Source organism: Oncorhynchus masou, chromosome 32, assembly GCF_036934945.1.
Source record: "Oncorhynchus masou masou isolate Uvic2021 chromosome 32, UVic_Omas_1.1, whole genome shotgun sequence".
Classification (NCBI taxonomy): Eukaryota; Metazoa; Chordata; class Actinopteri; order Salmoniformes; family Salmonidae; genus Oncorhynchus; species Oncorhynchus masou.
Window position 1 is genome coordinate 5,099,147 of NC_088243.1, and position 14,808 is coordinate 5,113,954.

At 48.7% G+C, this 14,808-nt stretch overlaps 1 protein-coding gene across 1 annotated transcript in view; it reads left to right on the top strand.

The window, feature by feature from the left end:
• The window catches only part of LOC135525493 (N-lysine methyltransferase SMYD2-A-like), a 48,852-nt gene that overhangs the window by 16,730 nt on the left and 17,314 nt on the right, over nt 1–14,808 (top strand). The window contains exons 2-4 of the mRNA XM_064953165.1: nt 576–639; nt 7,425–7,532; nt 8,605–8,665. Of these exons, the coding sequence (XP_064809237.1) occupies nt 576–639; nt 7,425–7,532; nt 8,605–8,665 (233 nt within the window). The remainder of the gene's footprint in view (nt 1–575; nt 640–7,424; nt 7,533–8,604; nt 8,666–14,808) is intronic.

Sequence of the window (14,808 nt, forward strand, 5' to 3'; positions counted from 1 at the left end):
GCGGAACCTGCTTTAGTTTGTGACACACTGTGAGACTGAGAGAGCGGAGCGGAACCTGCTTTAGTTTGTGACACACTGTGAGACTGAGAGAGCGGAGCGGAACCTGCTTTAGTTTGTGACACACTGTGAGGCTAAGAGAGCGGAGGGGAACCTGCTTTAGTAGTGGCATTCCTGACTCTCTAGGACAGGCCTTTTTATATGTAGCCTACACAGACACACCACAGCCTCACTTGTTTCTGGAGACATGCCCAGCTTTATTTATATATTTATATATATATATATATATATAGAAAAGTGACCTTTCTTTGCACCATCTGCCCTTAAGAGAGATGGATGCGAACCCACACCGGAGTGTGTGTGTGTGTGACAGCGAGAGCTTGGTGTGTAGGTAATATCTTAGTATCCTTGATGTCTCGCTCATATCAACTTTCAACAACCAGATTTGACAACATTCTCTCCTCTCTCTCTCTCTCCTCTTCCTCTTTCTCCTCTTCTTCTCTCCTCCCCCCCATTCCTCTCCCCCTTCTCTCCTGCCCCCATTCCTCTCTCTCCCCTCTCTCTCTCTCTCTCTGCAGGAAGGAAGGCCTCTCCAAATGTGGAAAGTGTAAACAAGCTTACTACTGTGAGATCGACTGCCAGGTATAGTGTGTTTGTGGTTATGATGCTTACTATATGACAGTGTGTGAATACTGTAATGTTGACCTTGTAACATCCCCAGGATATTCGGTAATTCAGGCACTGAAGACAAAGGGTGCTATTTTCAAACGCCACTGATCCTCTTGAGATCCAAATGTTAGCAACGCTAACAAGTACATGTCAAATCCCATAGCAAATGCTAATGCTAGCGCATTATGATCCATTTTTATAGTCTCTGACCTAAACTATTTGCAGGACATCCCAGCTCATAAAGTTATACAAGTAACAAAAAAAGGCTACTCAAAGTTTGCTGCACGCCAAAAAAACAAATAAATATTAGACGGCAAGGCTCTTGATCCAGGAGGGGATTCTCTGCTGTTAACCAAGCGACGCTTGATTTAGCAAGAAGCTCAGTACTTAACTAGATAGCTAACTGGCTACAAAATTAGCAAACCTTAGCATTTAGCATATCTTAGACATTTTTAACATCGTAAAAAAAAAAAAAATGTGTTACAAACTTTGGTCCCATCCACTATCTCAGTTGTTTTAAGCTTTTTATTTTGTTACAGTCTACACACATTTAGTTTTTCCACAGTCCTTACATAGCAAGAATAAAGTAATTTGATATACATTATATCTGGTTAGATAGGACTGAAAACACATTGTAGTATAAGTACCAACTATTATAGAACAGGAGGTTTTAATCCCACACCTTAGCTACTCTGTCCATAAAACAGCAACAGGAAACCGCCATCTTGTGTTTTCCATGTGCAGATTGTAAGATAAGGATAAATATTTTTACTTAAAAGTATTATCATATTGTTGTTTTGACTATGGCTTTTCAAATCTCCCAACAGTGGAGGGTTTATTTGAGATAAATGTTGTGATTTTTCAGCCTTTATCCTAAACCTGTGACCAGAAACAAGCTACGAAGGGACAATACCAAAATAAGTGGTCTAATGACTCTGTTTTTCCCGAAGCAAAATCTGCTGAGATGGTTGTATTCCCCCATATACATAGCATTCTGTTTGTGGCAAGAAGTTTTGTATTTAAATAGAAAAACTCACTTTTAAAAAAAAATCTAGATTTGTGTGTCAGTTCATAAACCATGTGCCACGGAATCGGCACATCAAACCTCTTCCCAACTCTTTGCCACCTGTATGGCGCCGCTGTCAGCGTTTTGGTCCTCAAGTAAAACTTATATATTTTTTTATTTGTTTTGTGTGTAAATTTTGATCTGTAATGAAGTTCAGACAAACAAGTTCCTTACCTTCTCCCCTTTCGCTTGTCTCCTCCAGGTTTGCGTTAATGCTGCAATCAGTTGGTTGTAATTTTGTATAGAGCATTTTCATATATTTTTGTTAATGCCACAACTCCACCTTTCCTATTCATAATATCATTCACAAAGATAATTCATTTTTAAAACAATTTTATTACATGAAAAAAAAAAAATATATATATAAACGATTTTTTTAACATTATTAATATTTGAATCTAACCATAATACACTGCTCCAAAAAAAATAAAGGGAACACTTAAACAACACAATGTAACTCCAAGTCAATCACACTTCTGTGAAATCCGCCACCTCATCATGAGCATGCCCAGGTGTTGTAGGGAGGTCATACAGGCACGTGGAGGCCACACACACTACTGAGCCTCATTTTGACTTGTTTTAAGGACATTACATCAAAGTTCGATCAGCCTGGGAATCTTCTGTTCTACCGTAAAAAAAAAAACAAACTGCACTCCGGATTGAATAGAGAGAAAAATACTTGGAAGTCAATTATTCTACCGTAAAGTGGGTTTGAATTCAATGAGAAGCTGGGACATTGTCGGGCCTTTAGGCCACTTCGTGACTATGAAACACAGTCAGAAAAAGAGGAGGAATTTATTCTGCTGATCGTGGAAAATAAAATGGATTCCTTGGCTTATTTCAAACAAATGCTAGAAAATATATAGAAAATAGCTCTACTCACTAGTGGCGAATGATCATCTTATCTTATTTACCTGTTATTGTTTTTGTTGTTGTTGTAATGAATAAGCATGTGTTAATTTTCACTAAACATTAGACTACTGCCTGCGTACGGTCTAAAGACCCTAGACCTAAACACAATTGCTCTCGTCAATTTCACTTTTGATAAATGCCAACTTTTTCCCTGAACTGGCGCGCGCATGTTTTGGAGTATATTAAGTGTGTGTGTGTGTGTGTTTCCAGAGAAATGGATCCCCCTAAGGAAAGGTCATAGTGAACCCACACAACGAGTGTAACACAACTACTAGGCTGCGTTCAACAGCATTGGACCTTCCTCTGAAACAGAGCTGTGTTCAACAGCACTGGGCCTTCCTCTGAAAATAGAGCTGTCTTCAACAGCACTGGGCCTTCCTCTGAAAATAGAGCTGTCTTCAACAGCACTGGGCCTTCCTCTGAAACAGAGCTGTGTTCAACAGCACTGGGCCTTCCTCTGAAAATAGAGCTGTCTTCAACAGCACTGGGCCTTCCTCTGAAAATAGAGCTGTCTTCAACAGCACTGGGCCTTCCTCTGAAAATAGAGCTGTCTTCAACAGCACTGGGCCTTCCTCTGAAAATAGAGCTGTCTTCAACAGCACTGGGCCTTCCTCTGAAAATAGAGCTGTCTTCAACAGCACTGGGCCTTCCTCTGAAAATAGAGCTGTGTTCAACAGCACTGGGCCTTCCTCTGAAAGTAGGAAGCTCTGGGCCTTCCTCTGTCGGACAGGGCTAGGCAACTCAGTTCCTGGAGTGCTGCAGGTTAACTGAACAAAAATATAAATGCAATATGCAACCATGTCAACGATTTTACTGAGTTACAGTTCATATAAGGAAATCAGTCAATTGAAAGGGCCTAAGTCACATGACTGGGAAATACAGATATGCATCTTGTTGGTCACAGATACCTTAAAAGGTAGAGGCATGGATCAGAAAACCAGTCCGCATCTGGTGTGACCATTTTCCTCATGCAGCACGACACATCTCCTACACATAGAGTTGATCAGGCTGTTGATTGTGGCCCGTTGAATGTCCCAGTCGTCTTCAAAGGCTGTACGAAGTTGCTGGAAATTGGCGGGAACTGGAAAACGCTGTCCTACACATCAATCCAGAGCATCCCAAACATGCTCAATGGATAACATCTGGTGACTATGCAGGCCATGTAAGAACTGTAAAATGTTCAGCTTCCAGGAATTGTGTACAGATCCTTGTGACATGGGGCCGTGTATTATCATGCTGAAACATGAGGTGATGGAGGTGGATGAATGGCACGACAATGGACCTCAGGATCTCATCACGGTATCTCTGTGCATTCAAATTGACATCGATAAAATGCAATTGTTTGTTGTCCGTAGCTTAGGCCTGCCCATACCATAACCCCATCGCCACCATGGGGCACTCTGTTCACAACATTAACATCAGCAAACCGCTCCCCCACACGACTCCATCTTGCTGGGATTCGTCCGTGAACTTTCCCAGCATGCCAGTGGACATCGAAGGTGAGCATTTGCCAATTTTAGTCGGTTACGACACCAAACTGCAGTCGGATGAAGACCCTGGTGAGAACAACGAGCATACAGATGAGCTTGTGCAGAAGTTCTTTGGCTGTGCAAACCCATAGTTTCATCAGCTGTCTGGGTGGCTGTTCTCTGACGATCCCACAGGTGAAGAAGCCAGATGTGGAGGTCCTGGGCTGGCGGGGTTACACGTGAGGTCGGTTGGACTTACTGCCAAATTCAAAACTTGAGACATCTGTGGCATTGTGTTGTGTGACAAAAGTGCACATTTGAGTGGCATTTTATTGTCCCAGCACATTGTGCACCTGTGTAATGATCATGAATCACTACTGTATCAACAATTAGTATAATCAACTGTCAATTACTATGTTTTCATTCTGAATAGTCGTTAGCTCTGGAGCTGCAAAAACCCAAATGACTTCAAGGCCACAAATAATTAATTAAATTGTTTTATTTACTAGACTAAGTTGAAAATTAGGTAGTTAAAAGATGCGATATCAAGACCGGATACAACACAGCTATTGAGGTGAGAGGCTCTGCAGATCAATATGAATGGGCTTCTGGGAAATACATTCACAGGACTTCTGCAAATGATATGATCTTATTCATAAAAAGATTGAATGGGAGAGGACTATGTCAACACAGGCTTTCACATCCCTGAAACTATAGAGATCACCAACCAGGAATAGACATGAAATAGGCTACCAGTTAGCATCCTCATTGACTTCCACCACTTTTGCACAATCGCAGCGCCCCTTTCAGAGGAAATTAATAATGTACTCGGTGTATATTGACTTGTATGTCGGTTGTTGCCTCTCTCTCAGTTCTCAGTCCAGGAAAGTAATGTGTTTTTTACAGCTTTAATTCTTCCCTCTGATCCCCAGGATGGATTGTCAAAATTTAAATCGGTTAGTCTTGAATGCTAACAGTGCATTCCACAAGATCTCCCCAGGGTTGATTTCCCTCTGTCTGAGTACGATCGGGAGAGTCGATGGGGGTGTGTGTGTGTGTGTGTGGTTTCCATGGAGATGGAGGTCTGGCTCCTCCCCCCGGTCACAGAAAGAATCGCGTGGTTTATCCATGTTTAGCGGAGATATGTGTATAAAGTGTCGTGGGAGGGAGGAAAAACAGCATCTAAAGACACACTTAGCTGTTGGAGTGGTCTGAGGCGGGCGTTAGCTTAGCGGTGGTCTGAGGCGGGCGTTAGCTTAGCGGTGGTCTGAGGCGGGCGTTAGCTTAGCAGTGGTCTGAGGCGGGCGTTAGCTTAGCAGTGGTCTGAGGCGGGCGTTAGCTTAGCAGTGGTCTGAGGCGGGCGTTAGCTTAGCAGTGGTCTGAGGCGGGCGTTAGCTTAGCAGTGGTCTGAGGCGGGCGTTAGCTTAGCAGTGGTCTGAGGCGGGCGTTAGCTTAGCAGTGGTCTGAGGCGGGCGTTAGCTTAGCAGTGGTCTGAGGCGGGCGTTGGGTTAGCGGTGGTCTGAGGCGGGCGTTGGGTTAGCGGTGGTCTGAGGCGGGCGTTGGGTTAGCGGTGGTCTGAGGCGGGCGTTGGGTTAGCGGTGGTCTGAGGCGGGCGTTGGCTTAGCGGTGGTCTGAGGCGGGCGTTGGCTTAGCGGTGGTCTGAGGCGGGCGTTGGCTTAGCGGTGGTCTGAGGCGGGCGTTGGCTTAGCGGTGGTCTGAGGCGGGCGTTGGCTTAGCGGTGGTCTGAGGCGGGCGTTGGCTTAGCGGTGGTCTGAGGCGGGCGTTGGCTTAGCGGTGGTCTGAGGCGGGCGTTGGGTTACCGGTGGTCTGAGGCGGGCGTTGGGTTACCGGTGGTCTGAGGCGGGCGTTGGGTTACCGGTGGTCTGAGGCGGGCGTTGGGTTACCGGTGGTCTGAGGCGGGCGTTGGGTTACCGGTGGTCTGAGGCGGGCGTTGGGTTACCGGTGGTCTGAGGCGGGCGTTGGGTTACCGGTGGTCTGAGGCGGGCGTTGGGTTAGCGGTGGTCTGAGGCGGGCGTTGGCTTAGCGGTGGTCTGAGGCGGGCGTTGGCTTAGCGGTGGTCTGAGGCGGGCGTTGGCTTAGCGGTGGTCTGAGGCGGGCGTTGGCTTAGCGGTGGTCTGAGGCGGGCGTTGGCTTAGCGGTGGTCTGAGGCGGGCGTTGGCTTACATTTAAATAACGATGGTTTCGGGGGAAACGGCTCTGACATTTTTAACGATGCTGCTACGAAGGTTTTAACGATTAACTTGGCCTTAAGATGCTTTTGGGAAACCTGGCCCACCGCTCTCCAACCCTGTTCCCGGGGAGAAACCCTCCTGTAGGTTTAAACCAGGCCTCTCCAACCCTGTTCCTGGAGAGATACCCTCCTGTAGGTTTAAACCAGGCCTCTCCAACCCTGTTCCTGGAGAGATACCCTCCTGTAGGTTTAAACCAGGCCTCTCCAACCCTGTTCCTGGAGAGATACCCTCCTGTAGGTTTAAACCAGGCCTCTCCAACCCTGTTCCTGGAGAGATACCCTCCTGTAGGTTTAAACCAGGCCTCTCCAACCCTGTTCCTGGAGAGCTACCCTCCTGTAGGTTTAAACCAGGGCTCTCCAACCCTGTTCCTGGAGAGCTACCCTCCTGTAGGTTTACTCCAACCCTGTTCCTGGAGAGCTACCCTCCTGTAGGTTTAAACCAGGCCTCTCCAACCCTGTTCCTGGAGAGCTACCCTCCTGTAGGTTTACTCCAACCCTGTTCCTGGAGAGCTACCCTCCTGTAGGTTTACTCCAACCCTGTTCCTATAGAGCTACCCTCCGGTAGGTTTAAACCAGGGCTCTCCAACCCTGTTCCTGGAGAGATACCCCCCTGTAGGTTTAAACCAGGGCTCTCCAACCCTGTTCCTGGAGAGCTACCCTCCTGTAGGTTTAAACCAACAGGGTTATCTCTCCAGGAACAGGGTTGGAATTAACCTACAGGAGGGTATCTCTCCAGGAACAGGTGTAGGGTTAGGGGTTGTGGATTTGATTCCAGAATAGGCCATATATACTGAATAAGTCTGGATAACAACATCTGCTAAAATAATAATAATGACAGCATTTAGGAATATGTAAATCAGACAAATAGTTCTGGTGGTTGCCATGCCGATCTTTCATGCCTCTGGCTCTCTGTCAGAAACCGTTTTGAATAGATAGTAGTTTGTTTGCCAAGGCAAGTGGGGCACACATCAGATGGCTTGCCTGCAGACTTGCGTTCTGTGTCCTTGAGTAAAGCACGTCTCTAATATGTTCTGTCTGCCTTCTTTTCACACACCTGTAGAAGGGAGACTGGCCGATGCACAAGTTGGAGTGTACAGCCATGTGTTCCTATGGGGAGAACTGGTGTCCAGAGACCGTCAGATTGGTGGCCAGGATCATCATGAAACAGGTGGGTCGATGGGTGGGTTGGTCTGTGGGTGGGTTGGTGGGTGGGTGGGTCTGTGTATGTGGGTGGGTTGGTGGATGGGTCTGTGTGTGTGGGTTGGTGGGTGGATGTGTGTGGGTTGGTGGGTGGATCTGTGTATGTGTGGGTTGGTGGGTGGATCTGTGTATGTGTGGGTTGGTGGATGGGTCTGTGGATGTGTGGGTTGGTGGGTGGATCTGTGTGTGGGTTGGTGGGTGGGTCTGTGGGTGGGTGGGTCTGTGGGTGGGTGGGTCTGTGGGTGGGTGGGTTGGTGGGTGGGTTGGTGGGTGGGTGTGTGGTTGGTGGGTGGATGGGTCTGTGGATGTGTGGGTTGGTGGATGGGTCTGTGGGTGGGTGGGTCTGTGGGTGGGTCGGTGGGTGGGTGGGTTGGTGGATGTGTGGGTTGGTGGATGGTGGATGTGTATGTGTGGGTTGGTTGGTGGATGTGTATGTGTGGGTTGGTTGGTGGATGTGTATGTGTGGGTTGGTTGGTGGATGTGTATGTGTGGGTTGGTTGGTGGATGTGTATGTGTGGGTTGGTTGGTGGATGTGTATGTGTGGGTTGGTTGGTGGATGTGTATGTGTGGGTTGGTTGGTGGATGTGTATGTGTGGGTTGGTTGGTGGATGTGTATGTGTGGGTTGGTGGGTGGGTCTGTGTATACATTTACATTTAAAGTCATTTGGCAGACGCTCTTATCCAGAGCGACTTACAAATTGGTGAATTCACCTTATGACATCCAGTGGAACAGCCACTTTACAATAGTGCATCTAAATCATTTAAGGGGGGGGGTGTATGTGTGGGTTGGTGGGTGGATGTGTGTATGTGTGTGTGGGTTGGTGGATGTGTGTGGGTTGGTGGATGTGGGTGGGTTGGTGGATGGGTCTGTGTATGTGTGGGTTGGTGGATGGGTCTGTGTATGTGTGTGTGGGTTGGTGGATGTGTGTGGGTTGGTGGATGTGTGTGGGTTGGTGGATGTGGGTGGGTTGGTGGATGGGTCTGTGTGTGTGTGTGGATGAATTCCCCCTAAATGTGTTCTGCTTCGTCTGTGTCACCAGAAAGTCACAACGGAACGGACACAGTCAGAGAGGCTGTTACTCCTCAGCGAGTTTGAAGCCCGTAAGTACACAGATTAGATACATAGTACTAAAACTCCCAAAAGGGTTTTCAGAAATCCTAGTTGGAGGATTCCCGGAATCATGGCGGGAATAAACAGGAATTCCCGAGTGCTCCAACCGGGATTTCTGGAAAACCAGTGGATTTGGGGGAAATTACCAGAATATTGCAACCCCACATAGGACATACAGTTGAAGTTGGAAGTTTACATACACTTCAGCCAAATACATTTAAACTTTTTTTTCACAATTCCTGACATTTAATCCCAGTAAAAAAATTCACTGTTTTAGGTCAGTTAGGATCACCACTTTATTTTAAGAATGTGAAATGCCTGAATAATATGTGGAGAATGATTTTATTTCTTTCATCACATTCCCAGTGGGTCAGAAATTTACATAAACTCAATTAGTATTTAGTCGCATTGCCTTTAAATTGTTTAACTTGAGTCCAATGTTTCGGGTAACCTTCCACAAGCTTCCCACAATAAGTTGGGTGAATTTTGGCCCTGACTGAGCTGGTGTAACTGAGTCAGGTTTGGAGGCCTCCTTGCTCGCACACACTTTTTCAGTTCTGCCAACAAATGTTCTATAGGATTGAGGTCAGGGCTTTGTGATGGCCAATCCAATACCTTGACATTTTTGTCCTTAAGCCATTTTGCCAGTTTTTCCATCCTTGGAGTCATTGTCCATTTGGAAGACACATTTGCGACCAAGCTTTAACTTCCTGACTGATGTCTTGAGATGTTGCTTCAATATATCCACATAATTTTCCAACCTCATGCAGCCATCTATTTTGTGAAGTGCAACAGTCCCTCCTACAGCAAAGCACCCCGACAACATGATGCTGCCACCCCCGTGCTTCACGGTTGGGATGGTGTTCTTCAGCTTGCAAATCTTCCCCTTTTTCCTCCAAACATAACGATGGTCATCATGGCAAAACAGTTCTATTTTCGGTTCATCAGACCAGAGGACATTTCTCCAAAAAGTACCATCTTTGTCCCCATGTGCAGTTGCAAACCGTAGTCTGGCTTTTTTTATGGTGGTTTTGGAGCAGTGGCTTCTTCCTTGCTGAGCGGCCTTTCAGGTTGTGTCGATATAGGACTCGTTTAACTGTTATAACTGATATAGATACTTTTGTACCCGTTTCCTCCAGCATCTTCACAAGGTCCTTTGCTGTTGTTCTGGGATTGATTTGCACTTTTCGCACCAAAGTACGTTCATCTCTAGGAGACACAACGCGTCTCCTTCCTGAGCGGTATGACGGCTGCGTGGTCCCATGGTGTTTATACTTGCGTACTATTGTTTGTACAGATGAACTTGGTACCTTCAGGCGTTTGGAAATTGCTCCCAAGGATGAACCAGACTTGTGGTGGTCTACAAATATTTTTTTCTGTGGTCTTGGCTGATTTCTTTTGATTTTCCCATGATGTCAGGCAAGGAGGTTCTGAGTTTGAAGGTAGGCCTTGAAATACATCCACAGGTTCACCTCCAATTGACTCAAATTATGTCAATTAGCCTATCAGAAGCTTCTAAACCCATGACATAATTTTCTGGAATTTTCCAAGCTGTTTGAAGGCGCAGTCAACTTAGTGTATGTAAACTTCTACCCACTGGAATTGTGATACAGTGAATTATAAGTGAAATAATCTGTCTGTAAACAATTGTTGGAAAAATTACTTGTCATGTACAAAGTAGATGTCCTCACCGACTTGCCAAAACTATAGTTCGTTAACAAGAAGTTTGTAGAGTGGTTGAAAAATGAGTTTTAATGACTCCAACCTAAGTGTATGTAAACTTCCGACTTCAACTATATGTCACACTATATTGAGGTAAAAATCGGAGCAAAATGCTTGTATAGATGTCATCAAATATTTTTGGTCACATGCAGATGTTAATGCGAGTGTTGCGAGTTGCTTGTGCTTCTAGTTCCCAACAGTACAGTAATATCTAACAAGTTCCCCAACAAATACCTTATACACACACATCTAAAAGGGGTGAATGAGAATATGTACATGTAAATATGTGGATGAGCGATGGCCGAGCGGCATAGGCAAGATGCAGTAGATACAGTATATACATTTATGAGTAGTGTCAGAAATGTCAACATTGTTAAAGTGGCCTGTGATTGGTTGGCAGCAGCCTCTCTGAGTTAGTGATTGCTGCATGGTGTGACCTACAGTAGAACTAGAGCTGGTCACATGGTGTGACCTACAGTAGAACTAGAGCTGGTCACATGGTGTGACCTACAGTAGAACTAGAGCTAGTCACATGGTGTGACCTACAGTAGAACTAGAGCTAGTCACATGGAGTGACCTACAGTAGAACTGGGGCTGGTCACATGGTGTGACCTGCAGTAGAACTAGGGCTGGTCACATGGTCTGACCTACAGTAGAACTGGGGCTGGTCACATGGTGTGACCTGCAGTAGAACTATTAATAGATGATCTATAGTACAGGCTCACTGCCAAATGAGGAAGGAGTGAACACACACACACACACACACACACACACACACACACACACACACACACACACACACACACACACACTTGTATCCTGGACTGTACATACTGAGAGAGGGGGATAGGCAGAGTCTGTGTGGGACTGGACCAACATGGAGGAGGCCTCCCCTTCCTCTAGTCTAGGGAGGCCTCTCGCTTCCTCTAGTCTAGGGGAGGCCTCTCGCTTCCTCTAGTCTGGGGAGGCCTCTCGCTTCCTCTAGTCTAGGGAGGCCTCTCGCTTCCTCCTCTAGTCTAGGGGAGGCCTCTCGCTTCCTCTAGTCTAGGGAGGCCTCTCGCTTCCTCTAGTCTAGGGAGGCCTCTTCCTCTAGTCTAGGGAGGCCTCTCGCTTCCTCTAGTCTAGGGAGGCCTCTCGCTTCCTCTAGTCTGGGGAGGCCTCTCGCTTCCTCTCTAGTCTGGGGAGGCCTCTCGCTTCCTCTCTAGGAGGCCTCTGGGGAGGCCTCTCGCTTCCTCTCGTCTGGGGAGGCCTCTCGGTTGGGAGGCCTCTCGGGTTCCTCTAGGGGGAGGCCTCTCGGGTTCCTCCTGGGGAGGCCTCTCGGGTTCCTCTAGTCTGGGGAGGCCTCTCGGTTCCTCTAGTCTGGGGAGGCCTCTCGGGTTCCTCTAGTCTGGGGAGGCCTCTCGCTTCCTCTCGTCTGGGGAGGCCTCTCGCTTCCTCTCGTCTGGGGAGGCCTCTCGGGTTCCTCTAGTCTGGGGAGGCCTCTCGGGTTCCTCTCGTCTGGGGAGGCCTCTCGTTCCTCTAGGGGAGGCCTCTCGGTTCCTCTAGTCTAGGGAGGCCTCTCGGGTTCCTCTAGTCTGGGGAGGCCTCTCGGGTTCCTCTAGTCTAGGGAGGCCTCTCGGTTCCTCTAGTCTGGGGAGGCCTCTCGGTTCCTCTAGTCTGGGGAGGCCTCTCGGTTCCTCTAGTCTGGGGAGGCCTCTCGTCTCTAGTCTGGGGAGGCCTCTCGCTTCCTCTAGTTCTCTTCCTCTAGTCTAGGGAGGCCTCTCGCTTCCTCTAGTCTAGGGAGGCCTCTCGCTTCCTCTAGTCTAGGGAGGCCTCTCGCTTCCTCTAGTCTGGGGAGGCCTCTCGGGTTCCTCTAGTCTGGGGAGGCCTCTCGGTTCCTCTAGTCTGGGGAGGCCTCTCGGTCTAGGGAGGCCTTCCTCTAGTCTGGGGGCCTCTCGGCCTCTAGTCTAGGGAGGCCTCTCCTCTAGTCTAGGGAGGCCTCTCGCTTCCTCTAGTCTGGGAGGCCTCTCGCTTCCTCTAGTCTGGGGGCCTCTCGCTTCCTCTAGTCTGGGGAGGCCTCTCGCTTCCTCTCGTCTGGGGAGGCCTCTCGCTTCCTCTAGTCTGGGGAGGCCTCTGGGGGGAGGCCTCTCGCTTCCTCTAGTCTGGGGAGGCCTCTGGTCTGGGGAGGCCTCTCGCTTCCTCTCGTCTGGGGAGGCCTCTCGCTTCCTCTCGTCTGGGGAGGCCTCTCTTCCTCTCGTCTGGGGAGGCTTCCTCTCCTCTCGCTCTGGGGAGGCCTCTCGCTTCCTCTCGTCTGGGGAGGCCTCTCTCTTCCTCTCGTCTGGGGAGGCCTCTCGCTTCCTCTCGTCTGGGGGCCTCTCGCTTCCTCTCGTCTGGCCTCTCGGCTTCCTCTCGTCTGGGGAGGCCTCTCGGCTTCCTCTCTCGTCTGGGGAGGCCTCTCGCCTCTCGTCTGGGGAGGCCTCTCCTCCTCTCGTCTGGGGAGGCCTCTCGGCTTCCTCTCGTCCTCTCGTCTGGGGAGGCCTCTGGTCTGGGAGGCCTCTCGGCTTCCGTCTCGTCTGGGGGAGGCCTCTCGGCTTCCTCTCGTCTGGGGAGGCCTCTCGGCTTCCTCTCTCGTCTGGGGAGGCCTCTCGGCTTCCTCTCGTCTGGGGAGGCCTCTCGGCTTCCTCTCGTCTGGGGAGGCCTCTCGGCTTCCTCTCGTCTGGGGAGGCCTCTCGGCTTCCTCGTCTGGGGAGGCCTCTCGGCTCTGGGGAGGCCTCTCGGCTTCCTCTCGTCTGGGGAGGCCTCTCGGCTTCCTCTCGTCTGGGGAGGCCTCTCGGGTTCCTCTCGTCTGGGGAGGCCTCTCGGCTTCCTCTCGTCTGGGGAGGCCTCTCGGGTTCCTCTCGTCTGGGGAGGCCTCTCGGGTTCCTCTCGTCTGGGGAGGCCTCTCGGGTTCCTCTAGTCTGGGGAGGCCTCTCGGGTTCCTCTCGTCTGGGGAGGCCTCTCGGGTTCCTCTAGTCTAGCTGTTCGTAGAGGAGGCCTTTCGGGTTTCTGCACAGACAGCAGGCTGCTGGCATATATCATGACCCCTCACACCTGTCACATGACCTAGCAGGTGCACAGACTCCAGCCCCCCTTCCAAGAACGTATCCCCCTCCTTCTGATCCACAGGGACTTTTGCAGACAGCAATGCAGTTGACAAGAGCAGATCTGGGTACAGGCTAGTCTCGGTCTGACCTCATTGTGCCAACAAGAAAGCATCTGACTCATATGTTGTGTTCTAGATGACTATAGTACACTGAACAAAAAATATAAACCAAATAATTGAAAATATTTTACTGATTTCTTTTTTTATTTTTTTTATTTTTTTTTACATTTCATATAAGGAAATCTGTCAATAAAAAAAAAATTAGGACCTAATCTATGCATTTCAGATGACTGGCTATTCAGATGCTGTACCAAAATGAAAGAGAAAAAAAAGGAAGGGGCGTGGATCAGAAAACCAGTCAGTATCTGGTGTGACCATTTGCTTCATGCAACGCGACACATCTCCTTCTCACAGAGTTGATCAGGCTGTTGATTGTGGCCTGTGGAATGTTGTCCCACTCTTCTTCAATGGCTGTGTGAAGTTGCTGGATATTTGCGGGAACTGGAACACGCTGTCGTACACGTCGATCCAGAGCATCCCAAACATGCTCATTGGGTGACCTGTCTCGTGTGTTTCTAGGCCAGGGAATAACTGGGACATTTTCAGCTTCCAGGAATTGTGTACAGAGTCTTGTGACATGGGCCTGTGTATTATCATGCTGAAACATGAGGTGATGGTGGTGGATGAATGGCACGACAATGGACCTCAGTATCTTGTCATGGTATCTCTGTGCATTCAAATTGACATCGATAAAATGCAATTGTGTTTGTTGTCCGTAGCGTATGTCAGCCTATACCATAACCCCATCGCCACCATGGGGCACTCTGTTCCCAACGTTGACGTCAGCAAACCTCTCGCATAAACAACTCCACACACGCTGTCTGCCATCTGCCCGGTAAAGTTGAGACCAGGATTCGTCCGTGATGAGCACACTTCTCCAACGTGCCAGGTTCCATCAGAGGTGAGCATTTCCCCACTGAAGTCGGTTACAGCTGAACTGCAGTCGGGTCGAGACCCTGGTGAGGACGACGAGCACACAGATGAGCTTCCCTGAGACGGTTCCCGACAGTTTATGTAGTCGATCCCGCAGGTGAAGAAGCCGTATGTGGAGGTCCTGGGCTGGTTACATGAGGTCTACAGTTTTGAGGCTGGTTGGACGTACTGGTAAATTGTCTAAAGTAACGTTTGGAGGCGGCTTATGGTAGAGAAATGATCAATAATTTCTCTGGCAACAGCTGTGTTGGACATTCCTGCGGTCAGCATGCCAATTGCACGCTCCGTCAAAACTTG